At 53.8% G+C, this 16,360-nt stretch overlaps 1 protein-coding gene across 2 annotated transcripts in view; it reads left to right on the top strand.

Annotated features, from left to right (window-relative positions):
• The window catches only part of MYO19 (myosin XIX), a 35,534-nt gene that overhangs the window by 13,573 nt on the left and 5,601 nt on the right, over window positions 1-16,360 (top strand). For both annotated transcript variants that reach the window (XM_028109252.2, XM_028109250.2), the window contains exons 7-21: window positions 2,193-2,325; window positions 3,011-3,080; window positions 3,614-3,716; window positions 4,378-4,474; window positions 4,616-4,692; window positions 6,415-6,505; window positions 6,935-7,103; window positions 8,831-8,904; window positions 9,595-9,716; window positions 9,884-9,997; window positions 10,257-10,433; window positions 10,743-10,895; window positions 11,920-12,027; window positions 12,940-13,010; window positions 14,733-14,836. In XM_028109252.2, coding sequence (XP_027965053.1) covers window positions 2,193-2,325; window positions 3,011-3,080; window positions 3,614-3,716; window positions 4,378-4,474; window positions 4,616-4,692; window positions 6,415-6,505; window positions 6,935-7,103; window positions 8,831-8,904; window positions 9,595-9,716; window positions 9,884-9,997; window positions 10,257-10,433; window positions 10,743-10,895; window positions 11,920-12,027; window positions 12,940-13,010; window positions 14,733-14,836 — 1,663 coding nt within the window. The remainder of the gene's footprint in view (window positions 1-2,192; window positions 2,326-3,010; window positions 3,081-3,613; window positions 3,717-4,377; window positions 4,475-4,615; window positions 4,693-6,414; window positions 6,506-6,934; window positions 7,104-8,830; window positions 8,905-9,594; window positions 9,717-9,883; window positions 9,998-10,256; window positions 10,434-10,742; window positions 10,896-11,919; window positions 12,028-12,939; window positions 13,011-14,732; window positions 14,837-16,360) is intronic.

Raw genomic sequence — 16,360 nt, 5'->3', positions numbered from 1 at the left:
ATAGTGATTATTACATTAAATGAATATAGACTAAACACTCCAATTAAAAGACAACATCAGACTGGATTTCTTTTTTTTTTTTTTTTTTTTTTAAGGTAAGACTCAAGTTATAGGTCTTCAAAAAACCCACTATAATTATACAGGTAGGTTCATGGTAAAAGAACAGAAAAAGATACCTCATTCCAACATTAATCAAAGGAAAGCTGAAGCAGTTATACAGAACAAAGAACATTTTAGGGACAGCTGCCTGGCTCAGTTGGAAAGAACATGTGACTGTTGATCTTGGGGTTGAGGTCAATCTGTAGAGATTCCTAAAAAAATTAAACTTTAAAAAAGAAGATAATACTAAATGTGTACAGTTTCAAAATACATGAAGCAAAAGTGGATAGAATTGAAAGAATTTGATAAAATCAAAATTATAGTTTGAGATTTGAGCTTTTTTTTTAAGATTCTATTTTTTTGACAGAGACACAGCGAGAGAGGGAACACAAGCAGGGGGAGTGGGAGAGGGAGAAGCAGGCTTCCCGCTGAGCAGGGAGCCGGATGCAGGGCTTGATCTCAGGACTCTGGGATCATGACCTGAGCTGAAGGCAGACGCTTAATGACTGAGCCACCCAGGCACCCCTGAACATTCTTTTCAAGTATACATGATACACTCACCAACAGACCACATTCTGAGCCATTAAAACAAATCTCAATTTGATAAGATTAAAATCATGCGAACTGTGTTCTCTGTCCTGAGTAGAATTGAACTAAAAATAAGTAGCAAAGATACTTGGAAAATACCCAAAGCATTTGGAAATTAACACCCTTCTAAATATCTTATGGGCAAAGATAAAACCACAAAGAATATTAGAAAAATACTGTGAACTGAATGAAAAGGAAAACAGGACATATCAAAATCTGCTTTAAAAAAATTAGCAGTGCTGGGCGTCTGGGTGGCTCAGTTGGTTAAGCGACGGCCTTCGGCTCAGGTCGTGATCGATCGAGTCCCGCATTGGGCTCCCTGCTCATCGGGGAGTCTGCTTCTCCCTCTGACCCTCTCCCCTCTCATGCTCTCTCTCTCCATCAAATAAATAAATAAAACCTTTAAATAAATAAATAAATAAATAAATAAATAAATACCATTAAAAAAAAAAAGAAATATATAGGCCTTTATCAATGAAAGATGCCGAAGTCATGGTAATAAACCTGGCCACAAAGACAGCTCCAGGCCCAGATGGCTTTACTTGTGAATTCTACTGAGTATTTAAGGAGGTAATGTTAACCAGTTCTACGCAGTCTTTCAGAAAATAGAAGGGAACAACTCCCACCTCATAGAAAGGCCTAAAAGGATTTACAGAACTTTACTACAACTAAAAAGTTGTAGTGAGGTGTGTAGAGAGTTGAGCAAAGTAACAGGTTACAAAGTAAATAAATAAAAATCTGGGGCACCTAGGTGACTCATTCGTTAAGCGTCTGCCTTCAGCTCAGGTCATGATCCCGGAGTCCTGGGATCGAGCCCCGCGTCGGGCTCCCTGCACCTCAGGAAGCCTACTTCTCCCTCTCCCACTCCCCCTGCTTGTGTTCCCTCTCGCTGTCTCACTCTGTCAAATAAATAAATAAATCTTTAAAAAACAAAATTAAAAATCTATTGTATTTCCATGCCCTAGCAACAAACAATTGGAAGTGAAAATGTGCCTCATTTCAGCTGATTAAAAACAAGTTGGGAATTTTTTAATTAGATTGGGTATAAATCAGAACTCTGTCATTTACTAGATGTGTAATCTTCAGTAAAATTAAGTATCTTTATTTGCCTCAGTTTCATTTTAAAAACAGGTATATCCTGGCACGTGCATCGATAGGTTTAGTAAGAAGATGCACAGAAAGCATCCTTATTAGCTCAGCGCCTGCCACAGAGTAGTCAGTATTAGCTGTGAGCCCTCAGAGACACTGAGTAGTCTGCCCAGATCAAGGTGGGTTGTCCCTTCTCTGTCCCTCCTTCCTTCATTTCTTAAAGGTGTCCTCTGGAACTAGGAGCAGCAGAAGGGAGCAACCCCCCATTTCACTGTAAAGGACACAGTTGAATTCAACATTCCCCCATTCGGTCAGCAACGTGCCTGGTAGAGAAGAGGACTCTGGTGGGCCCCACATCCTGAGGTATGGTGGGAGGGAACATGAACACAGCTCCCATAGGGCTGTTTCTGCCACAGACTTGGACATCCCGCTGCCTGATGAAGTTCTTTGCTGTGGTGGCCGCCTCACCCACATCCTGGGAGAGCCACAGGATTACAGAGAGGATTGAGCAGCGAATCTTGAACTCCAACCCTGTCATGGAAGCTTTTGGTAAGCTCAGTGTCGTCTGCACAGTACCTCAATTCTATTTCCTCTGGGATTTGCCACCACCCAGGGAGAGGGGTAGTGCTTTGAGCCCATCTCTGGGAGATGGAGGATGAGAGTCTCACTGCCTTGGACCCTCAACCTCCCAGGTGCCCTTGGACTCCTTCCATTAGAGTCACCCCATTCTCTGGCCTAGGCAGATGTAACAGTGTGCTGGAGAGGACCTTGTGGCTCACCTAGTTCAAATCCTGTTCTTAAATGGTTTCCTGAGGGTTCATAGAAGAAAGGGACTTGCCTAAGAATGCTCATCAGTGAGTGTCCATGTCGGGACTCGAGCCTAGATGTGTCCAGCTGGGCCCACAGCTGCCCAGACGCGGGGTGGAGATAGGTCTGTTGTACCTAGATGTTGTCTAACTCAATAGTGACAGCTTGTTGGTTTTGGTCCTTTCCCTTCAAAGAAGACAGTCCCTGACCTCCTAGCCTTGCTTATTCCAATTCATTGCCAAGAAGTTCTAATCCTCTGGAAACATTTGCTAAAGCGCGAGTGCCCATTCCCTAGTCCTGTGCCCTGTTTCATGGAAACCCACAAAGGGGCTGTTAGGTGACTTGAGGATCAAGACGTGCCCCCACCTTGGCCCACAAGGACCTGGTCAGCATGGGGGAGTGGTATAAACCTCAGTGTGATCTCTAGGGAATGCGTGCACCCTGAGGAATAACAACAGCAGTCGCTTTGGGAAGTTCATCCAGCTCCAGCTGAATAGGTAATGGTCACTGCCGCCCTGGCTGATGGGAGGATGGGGATGGGGAGACCGAAAGTGGCTGGGGCGGTTTCCAGCCTGGGCTACTCCTATGGGCAGAACCCTGCTCCTCCTGGCATGCAATGTTTGTGGAATAAATGAACCTGGGGGTGATCTTTGAACCTGGAGAATTCTAGCTACTCCAGCCTTAGAGACCCTGAGGCAGTGTGCTTGTTATGGCCTGTGAGTTCCTCTTGGCTTCTACCCTGGTTCAGGAGCTTCTAGTTAAACTACCACCTCTCTGGACTGCACCCCTGAGCTTGAAGCTGGGGCTTCTGTTCCTGCCTTGAGATGGGACAAAATGGTATATAGAGGGCTTGGCCCTGTCCACCTGAGCTGGTCACAGGGCAATGTTCCAGACCACCCGAGGACCTGCTGGCTGGTCCCTAGTTCTCAAGATTCACTTTGACTAAGTGGAAGAGCTTTTTGGGAGAGTGGCTAGGTTGCATTCTGGCAGATGGTAAGTCCTTAATAAATGACTACCTGCTTGTGCCCAGGGCCCAGCAGATGACTGGAGCTGCAGTCCAGACGTACCTCCTGGAGAAAACTCGAGTGGCCTGTCAGGCATCCAGTGAGAGGAACTTTCACATCTTCTACCAGGTTTGTGTCAAGCTGGGCCCACAGCTGCCCAGATGTAGGGTGGAGATGGGTCTGAGCCTCCAAACGCTCCTCTCCGCCCCCGCCCCCATGCTCTAGGCCTGCCCCACCCACTGCTTTCCATGAGGCCGCCACTTACTCCTGCAGGCTTTGTACAACTCTTCTGCCTCATGCTGGACTTCAGCTCCCAGGATGGTTTTGACATGGAGATGCATTTGCTTTCTCTATCAGACCAAAAGGTCCTTGGGACTGGGACTGGGTCCCCCTCATGAGACCGAGGACTCTTAACAATGGCAAAGGTCTCCAGCAGAGTGAGGGCTTCCCTAGAGCTGTGTCTGATGTGTCTCCTATAAATCAGACTTTGGGTTCCCCAGAACCTGGATAGTATGTCTCCCAGCTCAGATGGGACCTGGGGCTCCCCAGACAGGAGTCGTGCTTTCCTCATCAGACCACAGGCCTCCTCAGCAGGCTTTTCTTGCATCAGATTAGAGACATTCAGAACTGTTGCTAAGGCTTTTGCCCCTGGGCCTGCCCTGGGCTCTGTGGAGGGACCTCTCAGCCTTGTGATATCAAAGCATTTCTCCTCTCGTGGCAACCCCAGGCTTATGCGGGCCTGGGCTTCCTCACACCCTCACCTCGGCCACCCGCCCACCGTTCCCCACAGATCTGTAAAGGAGCCAGCACGGACGAGAGGCTCCAGTGGCACCTCCCCGAGGGAGCAGCCTTCTCTTGGCTGCCCAACCCAGAGAGGACCTTGGAAGGTAGGGGGAGCCTTGTCCAGCACCCTGGGCTGGCCCGTCAGTACCCACTCACCCTCTGCACAGGGCCTGCCTTCTTCACCCCTCGATGCCCCTGCTGACCTCTGTTCCTGACCCTGGGCTGTGACTTGGATTCCTTTTCAGAGGATTGTTTCGAGGTGACCAGAGAGGCCATGCTTCATTTGGGTATCGACACCCCCACTCAGAACAACATCTTTCAGGTTAGAAGAAAAGGCACAGCTCTTGTGTTTGGCAGAGGTGATGGATGGGCAGCCCCTTTCATACGTCCCTTCTCTGAACTCTGAAAATCTAGGACTTTAAGCCCCACTGTGCAGTCTCTAAGGAGTCACCTACCCTCTGAGCCGCTGAGCCCGGACAGGGCATAGAGGACAGTGATTTAGTGTGCAGTGCTGTGCTATAAAACCTAACAGTGGGCGGCGGGGGGAGGGTGCGGGGCGCAGGGCCCAGGTCAGTTATTACTGCAGTGATCAGAGTACAGAATAGAGAAGTAATGCTATCACAGGTTCATCTAGTGTATTCAGACTTTAAAATCACGTTCATACCTCTTAGTCCACTTGGTTTTTTCAACAGTCCTGTGTGTGTGGAGATTTTTTCCATTTTTATGCTTGAGAAAACTAGAGAGGTAAAGTGACCTCCCCGGGTTGGACATCACTAAGTGACAGTTTGTACCAGACGTAGTAATTCCGACTTCCCACCTTTCCCTCCTCTCAGATGGAGTGCTGACCTAGGTGACTGGGCCCCCGTCATCCCGCCAGTGGCCTCCCTTCTCCCTTCTGTGTCTGCTAATGGGGCTGACTGCTGCCCTCCCCTATCACCCCATACCCACCAGAGGAGGGGGGGCAGGGATACAGGATAGGCTGGCAGCAGCCACACGGAAGCCTCTGCAGGGAGGTGACAGTGCAGTGGACAGTGACCTCTACCTCTAGATGGGGGCTGCTCAGGCAGGGAGGGGTTCATGGCCAGCATAGGCACATCAGGCCAGAGCTTGGCCAGAGGGACAGCACATGGGGACAAGCCCAGGGCAAGTGGACAACCCCAGGGTTCTGGCCTTGCAGTATCATGACCCTCTGCCCAATGGGTATGGCAGTCTTCTCCCAAGGTAGGTTGTGGCCTGAACACTAGTAGCATGTGGAGACCTCTGTCCTGGGACCAGACGGGGATTGTGGGAGAGGTCCTGCTCTCCCGATAAGGGTCTAATCCACTGTACAGTGTGGCCTGGGACATTGAGCCCAATGTGCAGAGACCAAAATTCCAGATTCTACCCCAGGCCAAGCTGTCAGAGAGCCCCAGTGCTGAGAGGAGGCCAGAGGGAGCCAGGGCCAAAGCCCCACTGGCCATGCAGAAGTGAGCCTGGCCCACAGGTAATAGGAGTGGTCTCACAGTCTGCTTCTAGAGAAGGGAAGGCACAGGGACAGATGGTGGGTGACTTGGGAGCCCCACTGGCTGCCCTGGGAGGCACCTCAAGTCAGACTGCCTGGGTTCTCATCCAGCCTTTGTCTTTTACCAAGGCTGTGGCCTGCAGGCTTGTGATTTGAAGATTTTATGTATTTTTTTTTTTTTTTAAGTAATCTCTACACCCAACGTGCGACTCGAATTCACAACCCTGAGATTGAGAGTCATACGCTCCACTGAGCCAGCCAGGTGCCCTGTAGATTTACGACTGAACTTCTCCCTTTGTCACCCCTGTCTGTCATGGGCATCATCACAGCACATTCCTTAGCGATCGTTGAAAAGTAAACGAGGTGATGCATGTAACTCGTACAGCATTGTGCCTGGCAGGGTCTTGTAGTCAGGGGGCATCAGTTAGGAGCTTGTCTTAATGATCCTGGTACCGGGACTCTGTTCAGCAGGAGACGGGCCCTTCCCAGGCGAGGCTCCAGCCCTGGAGAAAGAGCTCACACCGTGTCCCCTTGCCCACTCAGGTCCTGGCTGGACTGCTGCACCTCGGCAACATCCGCTTTGCCGACTCTGAGGACGAAGCTCAGCCCTGCCAGCTGATGGGCGATGCCAAGTGTGAGGACAGGGCGGGGGCCTGGGGCTCAGGCTTCGGTCACACCGCCAGGGAGCAGGGCCCGCCCTGTCTGCAAAAGGGCCAACATGGGTGGGATTGGGGGGGGGAGGCGGGGAGGCCCGGGGTTGGAATGTGGAAGGCGATGCCCTCGGTGAAACCATGATGTTCCTGCTCACCCCCATCTCTGGGGAGGCAGACAGCGGCGGCCCTGTTCTACAGATGAGAAAAAAGAGCATTTATGACGTGATCTGTCCCACATGAGGCAGTGTGGACTGGGACAGAGAAGGCCTGAGTTCAAGTCCTGCTTCTGCCTCGGGCAAGCCTCCCGCACCTGAACCGGGGTTTATTCCATTCCATTCCATGGTTCCACTGTGATGACGTCACATTGTCTTGTGAAGAGGGCCGTGTGCATGGAGGGGATTTGTCCTCAGGTTCTATCAGGACGTCAGCCTTGCTGCTGCAGCTTCCAGAAGACCCACTGCTGGAGACACTGCGGATCAGAACCATCAGGGCAGGCAGGCAGCAGGTGTTCCAGAAGCCCTGCTCCCGAGCCGAGTGCGACACCCGCAGAGACTGTGTGGCCAAACTAGTCTATGCACGGTGAGCACTTGGGGCCCTGCCCACCTTCCAGGTTCTCCCCTGTCTGGAGTTGGACCAGACACCATCAGGCAGTAGGCCCGGGCCCACGGTGGAGCCTTCCAGATAAAGCAGACACATTCTTCTCCCTGCTTCCCAGACCCTCAAGGACAGCAGGTGGTGGCTCCTGGATTTTTCCTGAGCAAGGCCTTTGACCTTAATTCCGGAGTCCTCTGTGTGGGGAAGTTGCCATAGTCTGGGCTAGATTCAACTCATTATTAAAGCATAGAAGCCTGCCTTGCCCTTGGCAGTGGGTGAGGAAAGCCTGCCTGGCTCTCCACTGGCAGAGCAGGCTGCCAAGGCGATCTGGGGCCCTCTCAGTTCCAGGTTTAGACCTATGGGTGAATCGGCTCCTCTGTCTCCATGTGCCCTCGCACTTCATGTTTTCATGTTACCTGGGGAGACTGATAAGACGGTAGAGCCAGAAGTGTGGCCCACAGTCTCACATGACATAGTGTGCAGCAAGTGCAAGCCCAGAACATGGTGAAGGTGGGGGTCCTAGCCTTTCCCTGGTTGGTTCTTTGGACATCTCCACGTGGACTCTGGCCATGTGGTTAAGGGTGATTTCTCACCCTGGGTTCTGAGAACCTTCAAGGTACCAAGTAAAGGTATCAAGGGCCCTGGAATCCTGCACAGCTATGGGACAGAACACATACGTGTGCGTATGCATGTGCTGCTTATGGGAACTTGAGCACTGGGGAGAGAGGGTCCCTCTGCTTTCATGAACTTCCTGAAGAGGCGAGAGCCTGAGAGGCACTACTGGGATGAAAGTGGCCCACGGCAGCTGGGCTCAGACTGACCCCAGTTCAGCAAGAGACTTCGTTCCCACTGCGCCGAAGCTGATTTCAGGCCAAAGTCTTCTAAAGCCTGTGTGTCAAGTCACTGCAAAATGAGCAGATTAGATAAATATGAGGACCGCAGACAGAGCGAGCCTGTGTGCAATAGAACATTTCCAACGGGGTAAACGCCGGGTCACTTGTGTTCAGTACCTCAGACGGGTACTTGAAGCCCCTATGGCAAAAACAGAAACCAGTGACTGGATTGCAGTAAATTGCAGAGCAGTCACTTTAAGAAAAAGTGTAAGAAAGAGACTCCTTAATAGTACCGTACATCATGCCAAACGTGTCCCCGGGACCGCGACCACCTCATCTTCTGCGGCGGGGGGGGGGGATGGTTCAGAGTGCGGGATGCCACTTGACCTCAGGTGACTCAGGGCCCACTTGTGCAGGATCGAGTGGGGGGGATGTAGCAGGATCTTGAGCTCTAGGCACCACAGGTCTAGTTTTGCAGGGGAGTCTAATGAACTTGGTTCTTCGCAAGCCTCATGCAGGCCTACCCACGGGCCCCTTCCTTTCTAGTCAAGACACCAGCTGGGTGTCCGGCCAAGTGACTGATGGAGACCCACTCCCTATCTAGCCCCAAGGTCTCATTGTCCTGTGTTCAGCGTGCTGGCAGGACAGGCCAGGTTTATGTGTACCTAGGAACAGGCACGACCATAGACTGCATTCGTGGTAGGGCAAGACAGGATGGGCCAGAGAACTGGAGGAGAGGGTTTGACCCTTTGGCCTGTCAGGCTTGGGATACAGGCCCTTTAGAGTGTGGCACCCTGGCTAGAGGAGCAGTCTGGCCACCCCTCAGGCTCACCTGACCTCTCACCAGAGTCCTCTCTCCCTCCACCCCCACCCCAACAGGCTGTTTGACTGGCTGGTATCCGTGATCAATAGCAGCATCTGTGCAGACCCTGACTCCTGGACCACTTTCATAGGTAGCAGGGGCTCACCTTTCCAGGAGCACTCCTTCAGAAAAAGAACAGTAGAGCCCACTGTGCGACTCTACCCAGCTCTTTTCCCTTCTCTGCACTCCCATCTCCTCATCCACCAACGTCTGGGGAAGACGGCTTGTGCTCTCGGTGCCCACGTCTGCCCCGTCTGTTGCTCCCTAGGCAGACTCAGATGGTGCCTTGTCTGTGAGGGCCCCTCCTCTCCCCTGAGACCCAGGTCCGGCCTCAGGAGAGCAGTGGGGGGAGAGGCAAGGTAGCTAGATTGGAGGGGGTTTGGGGGACACGCTAACGTGGTTGGAACTGGGGTGGGATAGTTAGGGGAGGAAGTCAAGCTCAAAGATGTGAAGTTTGCTCAAGGGACAGTGGAATTCTAGATACCAGCTGGGCTGGTGAGATCGAGGCCCTCCAAACTGGATTGGACACAGAAAATGTTCTCTAGGCCACCCCTCAAACCTCATTCAGCCTTCTCTCCTGCTCTGAATTCTGAGAGGCTATGAAGTGGAGGTGGGCCCCTCCCCAAGGCGGGGTGTGTGCTGTGCCCACTGCCAGGTGTCATGCTCATTTAACTTCATCTCCAGGCTGCCAAGCGTGAGGTTTCGCCCCAGGCTCCTGTAGTCCCCCCACCTGCCCCCCTGCCCCTGCAACAGCCCCATGGGCTCTTCCCCATCCTCTCAGGCCTGCTGGATGTGTACGGATTTGAGTCCTTTCCCAACAACAGCCTGGAACAGTTGTGCATCAACTACGCCAATGAGAAGCTGCAACAGCACTTTGTGGCTCACTACCTAAGGGCTCAACAGGTGAGGGGTGGAATGCTCCTTCCAGGATCTTACCAAGAGCCTTTAGTTCCTTCTTTGATGCCATTCTGGAATATGCTGTGGTATCGAGGCCAGCCATGGATGAGCCATCTGGGCCTTAGATCACAGTTGCCTTCTCCTGCCACCCAACCCCCACCTTTGTCCCCTAGGAGGAATATGCAGTCGAGGGTCTGGAGTGGTCATTTGTCAACTACCAGGACAACCAGCCCTGCTTAGATCTCATCGAGGGGAGCCCCATCAGCATCTGCTCCCTCATAAATGAGGTGGGGTCAGCTAGTATGCTGAGCACCAGAGTTGGGCCTTTCTGGGGCCTTTTTGGGGCCTTGGAGACTATACTGTACCCACCCTGTGCCTCTGTCTTCCCATCTGCCAAATGGGCTTGCTAATCCCTACATTCCTTCACTCTGAGAGCCACTGTGTGACAACTCTGCTGTCGGGGGGGGCCACAGGGCGTGGGGACCATGAGGGTTGCGGTGGGCCCGTCTCATGTTTGTGGCTGACTGCCCATCCCATCCCATGCAGGAATGCCGCCTTAATCGGCCAAGCAGTGCAGCCCAGCTCCAGACACGCATCGAGAGTGCGCTGGCGGGCAGCCCCTGCCTGGGCCACAACAAGCTCAGCCGGGAGCCCAGCTTCATCGTGGTGCATTATGCGGGGCCTGTGCAGTACCACACTGCAGGCCTGGTGGAGAAGAACAAGGTGAGGGCCAGGCCATGGCTTGTGGGAGCCTGCGTGAAATGAGGTTGTTGAGTCATTGCTGCACATACATGGAAGTTTCCAGTCATCCACTCTCTCCTGAACATCCTCCCAGAATCCAAAGTCACCTCTAGGGCCTGCCTAAGGTCCCTGATAATCAGGCATGAGCTGCCCAGAAATGACTCCTGCCACAGTGGGGCTCCCATAGAAGCCATCTTTTGGGGCGCTGGTGAGCAGGACTGGCTCATCTGTAGACAGCCCTGGGTAGCACTCCACGTGCCCTTACCTGCTGCCCTTGTCCTTTTCCAATAGGACCCTGTCCCACCTGAGCTGACCAGGCTCCTACAGCAATCCCAGGACCCCCTACTCAAGGTGCTGTTTCCTGCTGACCCCAAAGAAAAGGCCCAGGAGGAGCCCTCTGGCCAGAGCAGAGCCCCTGTGTTGACTGTGGTGTCCAAGTTCAAGGTGGGTCGGGGGGTGTTGATACGATGTGCTTGGTTCATTCACCAATCTCAGATATTTACCCAGCACCTTCCAGGATTGGTACTGTGTGCCAGGGAGTGTTGACGAGTCAAGTAGACATGGTCCCGGTCCACGCAGAGTTGGTAGTCTCATGGGGAAGACCGAGACAGGAAACTGACAGACGTATAATTGACATGATTGGAAGCCTAGGGGCTTGTGGGTGGCACAGTGAGGGCCTCTCATCCACTGCTGATAGGGCGGTCATGGAAGAGCAATAGTTACCGTGAACCTCTGTGTGCCGGTCCCTTCCCAGTTCTCCAGCTTCCTGCTCCAGCTGTCCTTGGCTAGCAGATTTGTCACCTTCTCTAGCACCTTTGGCTTTGTCACCTCTGAACCCTTGCACTTTCTGTTCCACTTTCCTGGGATGCCCCTGCCCTCCCCACACACTCCCACCCTCTATACCCTTTGTCCTAAGTTGATGCTTTCTCCTCCTTCAAACCTCAGCCTGATCACCTCCTGGAGAAGCACCTTGTGGGGCCCAGATTTTGTTGGCACTTTCCTGCCTAGCCTCAGACATGCCACTGAGGGGGCCCACCCCATGTCTGTGTGGCCCGTCAGACCTTGGGCTCAGCCGCAGACCTTGTCATTGCCCCAGCACAGCTCCCCTGGCACACAGGATGGGCTTAATGAGAACAGCTGTTGCCTGAATGAATGGCTTTGGCTTCCGAGATTGTGCTCTTCCAGGAAGATTGCACCAGTGAGGGTGGGGGGAGGGCAGCAGAGACCAACCAGGTACAGGATCACAGGTCAGAAAGGCCCCTGGAGGCAGGGGTGAGGAGCAGTGGGAGGTCAGGCCAGGAGGGTGCTTGGACTCAGCACCTCCCATAATCATCCCAGGGCCCAGGAGCATCCCCGCCTCAGGACTTTGAGGACTGCCTCGGGTGTTTGAGGCAGTCACTAACCACGACCCAGCTGATGCACACAGGCAGCTCCAGTCTGCCTGACCCCACAGTCTCCCCCCCTGCAGGCCTCCCTGGAGCAGCTTCTGCAGGTTCTACATAGCACTACGCCCCACTACATTCGCTGCATCAAGCCTAACAGCCAGGGCCAGGCGCACACCTTTCTCCGGGAGGAGGTAATTCACGGGGCCAGAGGGGAGCTCCATCTGGCCAAGGCCCTGGGGGGGACGGCCGAAAGGCAGAACTTAGGCTCCAAATGGAGTGCACAGAGCGTGTCTCTCGGGCTGAGTCTCACATGAGGGCATCTTGTGTCCCCTGCTTTGGCAGCACAGTCATGTACGGTTTTGTGGTCTGTGCACAGCACAGTAAGCTAGCCAGGAAGGCTGCACTGCGTCTGACACTCTGTTCGCCCATCACGTGCCCTGATGAAACTGAAGCTGCCCCGAGGGATGGGTGGCGGGTGGCTTTTGTGATTCGCTGAAAGCCTGCGTCGCCTTACAGTCCTGCACAGTGCAGCCATTTCTGACCAGAGGTCGAGTGTTTTCTGATTTGCACAAAAGCAGTCGGTGGCCAGCAGCTGTCCTTTGTTCAGGGTACGGGGCTCTGAGATGTGGATGAGGTCTGAGTGCTGCACAGTGCTGGAGAGTGTCCCACAGTCAACTGGCCTGGGGGTTTAAGGCCAGGATCTCTCCACTCAGGTCCCAAAGAATCTTTACAATATTATCTCTCCTCCCTCTCAGCTATGATTTACTCTGTTGCCCACAAAATAGAAAATAAATAGGAAACAAATGGGGTTGGGCTGCATGGTGAGGCAGAAGCTCTGCACTACCTGGAGGAGTGGGAGAAGAGCAGGGCCAGCACTTGCCTCAGCCGCACCAGAAGCCAGGCATCAGATAAGGGGACCTGGGGCTACCAGGACCCTTTTCAGCAGGGAGATTTTCTTGAGATCCCAAGGAATAGACCCCTATCAGCCACGCCTCTAGACAGCCTGCAGGTTCATACCAACCAAGGCCATGGTACGGCCTCAGAGAGAGGGCAGGAGTGGTATTTCTGGCCGCAGGTGCCCAGCCTGTCTCCCACCCTTGCAGGTCCTGAGTCAGCTGGAGGCCTGTGGCCTCGTGGAGACCATCCACATCAGTGCTGCTGGCTTCCCCGTCCGGTGAGTGGGCAGGGCCGGTGCTGGGGTGGAGCCTGGGACTCAGGCGTGACAAGAGCTGCCCAGCCCAGAGCAGGAGGTAGAGGTGAAGAGAAAGAAGCAGGTCTGCAGAGGTCAACCTCTGCAACTCGAGAGGCTTCGCTCGTTTATCTGTTCACTTTCTGTGTACTGTTTTGTATCAAGCACAGTTTTTAGTATCAGTGAATAAGGAAGGTGACTCTGCCTCTTGGGGCATGCGTTCCTGCGGGTACACACACAAGTATAAAGTTGATCAGTGTAGGAAGGAAACAAAAAATGCTGCTAGGAGACTAATGGGGGAAGAGGATCTTGGAGCTGGTCAGGGAGGAGCCCTCTAAGCAGATCAGGCCTCTGGGAACGGAGAAAACAGCAAGCACAAAGCTCCCAGCTTAGGAACTAAGATACTAAAGTGATGGGAGCATAGGGACCTGGGGGAAAGGGGCCGCACAGGTCCCACGAGGACTTGGCAGGTTGTCCACAGGGCCTGGAAGCCACTGGACGTTGCGGGGAGAGAGTGCTGTGCTCCCATTCATGTTCTGTGACGGCTGTGTGGAGGCTGGACGTAGGGGCAGGAGAGAAGGGAGATGTGTGAGAAGGCTGTTGCCAGTATACAGGCAAGATGGTGACCCAGATGAGGGGGGCAGCCGTGAAAAATGGAGCGAAATCGGTGAAATTGGAGTATGGCTTGCGATAGAAACAGGACTGGGGGTTGGATGACCATGGGTTGTGGGCAGAGGAGCAGTCAACTTCCAGCTTACACAGGAAACTTCCAGGCTTCCATCGGAGGCTAATGGATGCATCAGGGGACAGTTCCCTGAGATAGGATGTCTGGGGAAGGCACAGGCTGGAGGTGGGATGGTGGGGGGAGTCAGGAACGTGACCTCGTCAGGTTTGCAGCGGCTGTAAGACAAGCTCGGGGCCCAGAGCTTTGGGAACTGGAGGGCGCATGAGGATCTGTCCTCAGTGGGTTGTAACATCAGGAGCAAGGAGGAAATCACGGTGGGGAGAGAGAAGCACTCTGAAGCCATTCCCTGAGGAGCATTCACATTTAGGGTAGGTGACGAGAAACCAGCAACAACTGGGCAGGAGTCGTGGGTGAAGGAGGAAGCCAGGCTCACGGGGGTCATGGGGGTCAGCCGGGCACCTCCCATCAGCCAGTCAGAGCACTGGCCACTGGATTTGGTGGCGTGGTGTCTGCTGATGGCTGCAAAAAGAGCCACATGGGAACAATGCTGGGGACAGAAGCCAGACTCAGGAGGAGGAGGTATAGATAGATACACGGTGTCACCAGCTGTTTAAGTGTTGCAGTGAAGGGGAGCAGAGAAATCGGGAGGAAGCAAGGGAGGCTGTGGGGTCAGAAGGCACAGATATGGCTGACCACGTACGTAGCAGGAGCCATCCAACTGGGGAGAAGCCTGCAAGCCCCTTTGGAAGGCGGCAGGCCGCAAATCCCCTACAAGAAGAGCGAACAGCTTTGTTTGGGTAGACCAAGACGGCAGGAAGAGCAGACCCAGTTTAAAATGGTCTCCACGGGCTTCCATGAGTGACCATAGTCATCCCTCCAGAAGCACCACCTCATCCATTCATTGTGGGCACAGTCAGGCAGCTGTTGAGTAGATTGAACAGAGGAGCTCCCTTTGGCCCCAAGCGCTATTCCAGGCTCACAGATGAAGTCACTTCATTTCTTCCGCTGCCCTTGGCTTCCAGGATCCCTCACCGGAACTTCGTGGAACGATATGAATTGCTGAGAAGGTTCCTTGCTCACACATTCCCGGGCCCCCACGGCCCACCTCCTGCTGAAGGGCGCTCAGGTGAGTGGGGCCCCATTTGCTAGTTGTGTGTTCAGCCACAGTTGACTGAGCGCCTATCCTGAGCCATCTCAGGGGTAGGGGCTGGGCATTCAGAGTAAAACACAGCCCTGCCTTCATGGTTCTTGGTTCAGCCAGGAAAACAGACTAAAAGAAGACAGTGGGGAAAGTAGAAAGGCAGAGCTGGGAACAGAGTGCCGTGGGTAGTGCTACGGAATGTGAATGAGGGAAAGCTTCCTGGAGGAAGTGGTGTCTGAGGACAGATGGTATTGGCCAGGTGAAGAGCATTCCACCTGACAGGTAATCCAAACGGAGGGCTACATGCAGGAGACAACCCTGTGTGTGAGGAACTCCGGGCCAGTGTTGCTCGCCCATACGGCCAAAGAACAGTTGGAAGTGAGACTGGGGTGATAGGCCATGTCACAGAAGCCGAGCTTTATTCTCTGGGCAAATGGAGGCACCTCAGAGGAGGAAGGGAGTGACGTCAGCCTTGTGCTTTCTGGAGGCCATGGGCGTGAGGCTATTACGTTGGCCAGAGTCAAGCTAGAGATGTGAGCACAGTGGGCAATGTTGGGAAGAAACTGGTCAGACTGTGCCCGGCCAGTGGGGAAGAGAGGTTTGGGGGAGCGCGGGGCTGACCTGAGCTCCAGGTCCCTGGTGTCATCCCATTGGCAAGCTCTAACGTCAAGGGAAAGGTCTGGCGTGTGGCCCTGGTTTGGGGTCGTCAGCATGTAGGGTAAGCCCCCCCTCACAGGTGGAGTAAGAAGGGGCCAAGGACTGAATGCAAGGCCCCTGCCCAGCCGGACCCCAGCCCAGCAGCCACGGCTCCCACACACACAGCCCTACCCTGGGGCCCAGCAGACCTGGAACACTTCTGCTTTCCCGCCTCTCTCAGGCACAGTTTTGTCACTTGCCTTTCATTCTTTTCCCCCACTTCTTTCCTTCTCCTCTCTTTATGATCTGCTCTACTGCTGTGTCTCGTGCCCAAAGCCCCCTTCGCCCCCAGTCGATTTTGCGGTTTCTCGTCTGCGGCGTCCTCTTTGGCAGCCTCTTCTCCAGAGAGGTGCTGGGCAGCAAAAGGTGGTCAGAGCCCTCAGGTAAATCCTCTACAGGAGCCAGCCCTGCACGCTGCGAGAGGGCAGGCAGGGGCACCTGCTGGGCCTCCCTGGGACGGGGATTTGTTCTCCCTTTCCTCATACGTGGCAGGGAGTTAAGGGGTCCAGTGCAGAGGGAGCGGCTCAGCTGCCCTGCTTGGTCCCCTGCATGTTTGGGGCCTTGGAACAAATGCCGGCTGAGTAGCCTGGGTTTCCAGGTTGGGGTCCAGGCACCAAGTGCCCTTTGCGAGCTTGCCCAGGGGACTGGTGGGGATGGAGGCTGCAGGCCAGCCCAGGACACAGCCACAAGTGGGGACTCCTGTATTCTTCAGAATAGCCAGGGCCTGAGGAACACTAGAGGAGTCACCTCTGGCCTCCCCCAAAAAAGGATGGGGAAGTGGTTAGAGGCAAGAATAGCAGAGAAGTCTGTGGA

The sequence above is a fragment of the Eumetopias jubatus genome, unplaced genomic scaffold (genome assembly GCF_037043125.1).
Source record: "Eumetopias jubatus isolate StellerSeaLion01/CBP00866 unplaced genomic scaffold, mEumJub1_p1.0 scaffold_10, whole genome shotgun sequence".
Lineage (NCBI taxonomy): Eukaryota > Metazoa > Chordata > Mammalia > Carnivora > Otariidae > Eumetopias > Eumetopias jubatus.
This window is presented reverse-complemented; position numbering and strand designations above follow the sequence as displayed.